Genomic DNA, 4,900 nt, shown 5'->3' on the forward strand with positions numbered 1-4,900 from the left:
AATGCACAACTAAATATGTCTTCAATCTGACGGGCTTTCTACCTCTACCAACCTTACGGTTGTATTTTCCAGATAACCACCAACCCCCGCATGGAAACAATTTTTCTCATACTGTCCTTGAAAACTCCTGTCCCTTGTTCTTAAATTTATGCCCCCCTCCCCTCCCCAGATCAGCATAGATGAGTTGAGTCAAAGGGCCTGCTTATGTGATATACGTCTTTATGACCACCAAGGAAGCACAAAGAAAATAGGAGCGTTTCTTTTTTGAAAATTCATGTTTTGAAGTCGATTTGGTTATTGATGTTCAACATGAATAGAACAAAGAGTATTGAGAGAGATAGTGCGAACAAGGAACTGTGTTAGATTATCGATCATGATCCTATTTAATGGAAAAGCAGAATCGAAGGGCCGAATAGCCCCCATACACCCTTATCTGCTATGCCCCCATGAGCACAAAGTCCAATCACTTGTTCAAGTATCATAAGCCCTGAAAGTTCAGATTTTGAGCAATGGTGTACGAAGCCAGAAATAGATCGGTGAAAACCCGGAGTGTCAATTTGCTTGGTCTCTACCCCATTATTTGCATTCCGGTAAATAAATAGAACCCGGGGCTCACTCTCCAGCTTATCATCACTGGGTGCGGACCAGCTTCCAGGATTTTACAGCAAACTGTTCGACTGAGGATAACACCCTGACAGTTGATTGTTCTAGTGCATTTTCTAGTGAAAATGTTCATGACGCTGCATCTGCTGTGGACTCTACTGATCCATGTAATAGGTCAGGAATTGTTCTAGATGAACGTCTGTCAGTTAAGTATCATTCGGGTTTGTTTCAAATCCACTGGCAAAGTCACTCAATGTCTCTACGTATTTCGTCAATTGTAGGTACCTTGGCTGATCCTGTCCTCAATCAGAGTCCAGTGTCCGACCCAGTCTCTGCCGGTCAGACGGTCCAGTTGAAGTGTGCAATGCAGAATGACGATGTGGACAGCTACGATGTGGACTGGTATCGACAGAGTCCCGGAGAAGCGTCAGTGTGGGTGATCACACAAGATACAGATGATGATATATCCAGGGGCACTGGCTTCACGAACCGATTCCAACCTTCTCGAGACACCTCCAGTAACAATTTCATCCTAACCATTGAAAACCTGGTCTCCAGTGACTCTGCCATCTATTATTGTGCTGTGTGGCATAGCTCAGCATGGATCTTCGGAGGTGGGACTGCCCTGGCTGTTCGGAGTAAGTCATTTTGTTTTATGTTTGTCTCCGTATTATTGTTCAGATTAGCTGACATTTTCTTCCTTCAGCGTTCTTTAGATTTTACCAAAATGCATTTTTCAACAAATCTATCGCATACATATAAGTCCAAGTGTTACATTAATCCTTCACTCAACTCTCACTCACTCACTTGCTCACTCATTTACTTTCACTCACACAATCACTCACTGATTCGCTCACGCACTGACTCACACGCACACCAGATCAACGTATTATTTATACTAACAATTCTATCACACACTCGCACAACTGTTTGTGTGGAGTTTGCACGTTCTCCCCGTGTCTGCGTGGGTTTCCTCCGGGTGTTCCGGTTTCCTTCCACAGTCCAAAGATGTGCAGGTGAATTGGCCATGCTAAATTGCCCGTAATGTTAGATGAAGGAGTAAATGTAGGGGAATGGGTCTGGGTGGGTTGCTCCTCTTTGGAGGGTCGGTGTGGACTTGTTGGGCCGAAGGTTCTGTTTCCACACTGTAAGTAATCTGATCTTATCTAAACTCAGTGCGTGTCATATGTATTAATTATTCTCTCGCTCTCTCACAACCGCACGCAATTCAGTGCGTGACATGTATTAACGATTTCTTCTCTCACACAAGTGTATATCAATGATACTTTCACATATTCTGGTCCATCTTACATTAATAATTCTCTCTTTCTCACAAATATACTCAGGCCAGAGATTGTATCAAATTCACTCTCATGCACACAAAGTAGTGTAACACTGATAATTAATTTTCTGATTCCAATATCCAGCGGTCTGAGTGTTTATATGTGTGTATATATATATATATGTTATTATTTTTATTATTATGTTATTGTCGTTATTAATAATTCTCTATCTCACAGACACACTCAAGTAAGAGTGTTGCATCCATAACTCACACACGCAAACACATAACAGCCAGAGTGTTATTTATGTCAACAATTGTCTCTCACATTATCACAAACATAACTGAATTTATAACACTAGTTCAGTCACACATACACACTGGGTTGGTATTATGCTAATAATTCTCTAACTCACAAACACACGCAAGTGAGGTACGTTACATCAATAATTCTCTTAAACACACATGTCAGTGTTGTAATTATAATTCTCTGCCTCATGCACACATTGATAGTAATATATGTTCGCAATTCTTTCTGCCTTCATTTCTCTCTCGTCCTCAGACATATACACAGAGATGAGAGTTTACATCAATAATTCTCTCTCACATGCACAGTCAGAAAGTTCATCTTGCTATTTCTTATACATATAGGTCAGTGTGTTATATATGCTAACAATTATCTCTCATGCAGGTCAGAGTGTTATATTTATTAATAATTATCTCTCACACAAAGGTCAGATAGTTATATTAAGAAATTTGCCCTGTCTCTCACGCACGCAGGTCAGTGTTACATTAATCAGTCTATCTCACACAAACAAATAGCAGTCAGAATGTTACTAATATCAATAATTCTGGCTCGCACCCGCCATCACCACTCCCTCCTACCCCTCCCAAATGCACATACACACACACGAAACACACATAGATCCGAGATTACATCAATAATGCTCACACACACAGGTCACTACTACATTAAGAATTCTCTCAACGAGAGATACACAGAGATCAGATGGTTATGTATATTAATAATTTTATATCTTCTGCCTACTCACACACATGCACAGATACCCACACATTCTCTCTCTCTCTCTCTCTCACACACACACACACACACACACACACACACACACACACACACACACACACACACACACACACACACACACACACACACACACACACACACACACGGCAGTGTTACATTAATAATTCCTTCAGAATTATTCTCAGAATAACGCACAGGTCAAAGTATTGTTTATTTTCTCTCTTTCTCACATACACAAAACACACATAGGTCAGATTTAAAATTGATAACTCACACACTCAGATCAATCTGTAATTCTCCCCCACATCGTCTCCTCTCTCCCTCTCTCTCTCTCACACACACACAAACACACACAGAGGTTACTATTATTACTATTTATAATAATAATTCTCTCTCATACATTCAAATGCAGGACAAAGACTATAACAGTTCTTGGATATCAACTCACGGGTCAGAGTTCTATTATTAATTCTCTGTCTCACCCAAACAGACCTGTCACAGTGTTTGATGTGTATTAGTGATTATCTCTCTCTCTCTCTTTCTCTCATGCGCACACACATACACACAGGTCAAAATTTACAACATGTCACAAGCACAGGTAAGGTAGCCGATCTTAATATTTCTGTCACAGAGAGGTCAGCACAGAGAAATATAAATAATTGTCTCTGACACGCTGGTCAGGTAGTTATGTTAATGACACGCTCTCTGTCTCTCCTCTCTCTCAAACACACACACACGTAGAAAGTTATGTTAATGCTTCACTTATTCACTCAATCTTATAGGCACTCATATATCAGAGTTTTGTATATGTTAGAACAGCTCACACGCATCAGTCAGGTAGTTATATTAATAACTCATTATTTGCCTCTTTCACACATGCATACACAAGTCTGAGTGCTATATATACAAATAAATATCTGGCAGGCTCTCCATATCGCTCACATGCATAGGTCAGAGCGCAATATAATTACCTTCCTCACGTGCACACACACGAATCAGAGTGTTGAATATTAATAACTTTCTGTTGGTATTCCAAGCACATACATAGCTCAGAGTCTTATTTATGTACAATTATCTTCGCACACATCGATCACAGCATTTTTTATTCATATACATACATATAAAATCCCCTTTCTCTGTGTTTCCCCACAAACAGGTAGTGATGATCAGAAACCATCTGTTCTTCTGCTCCCACCTTCACCAGAACAAATAGACACGGGATCAGCCACCCTGTCCTGTCTGGTGAGTCGATTTAAGCCAGGCTTTGTGCAGGTCCTCTGGAGTGTAGATGGGAAGGAGACTGGCAGTGGGGTGACCACGAGCCCTGTGTCCCGGGACAACGATCAAAGCTACAGTCTGAGCAGTTACCTGACAGTTCCGGCCACTGACTGGAAGAAAGGCTCCAGATATTCCTGCAGTGTGAGGCACGGTTCACTGAACTCGCCTCTCCTCAACACCATCAGCTCCAGTGACTGTTAGCTCTGAGGCTGACAATGTCACGGGTCAGTTACTGTGTGTCATGTTGCGTTTCCTTGTTTATTCTTGCTTTGCAATGTAATCTCTGCAGCAATGTTAGCGTTTGGTTAGTAACCTCAATATTGAAGATTATCGGGAGTAAGTGAAATGATTGTTCAATTTGGTAAACGGTGTAATTGACCCCAGTATTTTGTGTGTCAACTCTAGTTCTGAGTGGAATGGGGAGCAATCTCCCCTTTTAGGCAATGACCATGTTGAACTTTGTAAGCACAGCTCTGAATAAATATGAAATTTTAAAACGAATTGACTTTCATCATTGAACACGAAACGGGACACTGAGGGGCTTGGCAGTTTACACAGAATTACATCAAATGGTTCATGGGAACGTGCGTCAGTAATGTTCTCCTCAAGCACCTATTGGAGGAGCGAGTTCCCCCAGTCTCCCCCATTCCTCCACACTATCTATGTGAATGAGTCCTCCACTCCCACCGACT

General features: G+C 41.3%; 1 protein-coding gene across 1 annotated transcript; it reads left to right on the plus strand.

Annotated features, from left to right (window-relative positions):
- The first annotated feature begins 729 nt into the window (after positions 1–729).
- Positions 730–4,498, plus strand: LOC132805591 (immunoglobulin lambda-1 light chain-like). Its single transcript, XM_060820725.1, has 3 exons — positions 730–777; positions 885–1,241; positions 4,087–4,498. Exons 1-3 carry the CDS (start codon positions 735–737, stop codon positions 4,407–4,409), a joined length of 723 nt encoding a protein of 240 aa, XP_060676708.1. The 5' UTR covers positions 730–734; the 3' UTR covers positions 4,410–4,498.
- The last annotated feature ends 402 nt before the right edge of the window (positions 4,499–4,900 follow it).

This window comes from Hemiscyllium ocellatum, chromosome 50, assembly GCF_020745735.1.
Source record: "Hemiscyllium ocellatum isolate sHemOce1 chromosome 50, sHemOce1.pat.X.cur, whole genome shotgun sequence".
Lineage (NCBI taxonomy): Eukaryota > Metazoa > Chordata > Chondrichthyes > Orectolobiformes > Hemiscylliidae > Hemiscyllium > Hemiscyllium ocellatum.

Coding starts and splice junctions, on each gene's coding strand:
- LOC132805591 (XM_060820725.1), top strand. CDS start 735: ATGACGCTGCATCTGCTGTGGACTCTACTGATCCATGTAATAG. Junction 778..884: donor TCTACTGATCCATGTAATAG/GTCAGGAATTGT, acceptor CGTCAATTGTAG/GTACCTTGGCTGATCCTGTC. Junction 1,242..4,086: donor GACTGCCCTGGCTGTTCGGA/GTAAGTCATTTT, acceptor CCCCACAAACAG/GTAGTGATGATCAGAAACCA.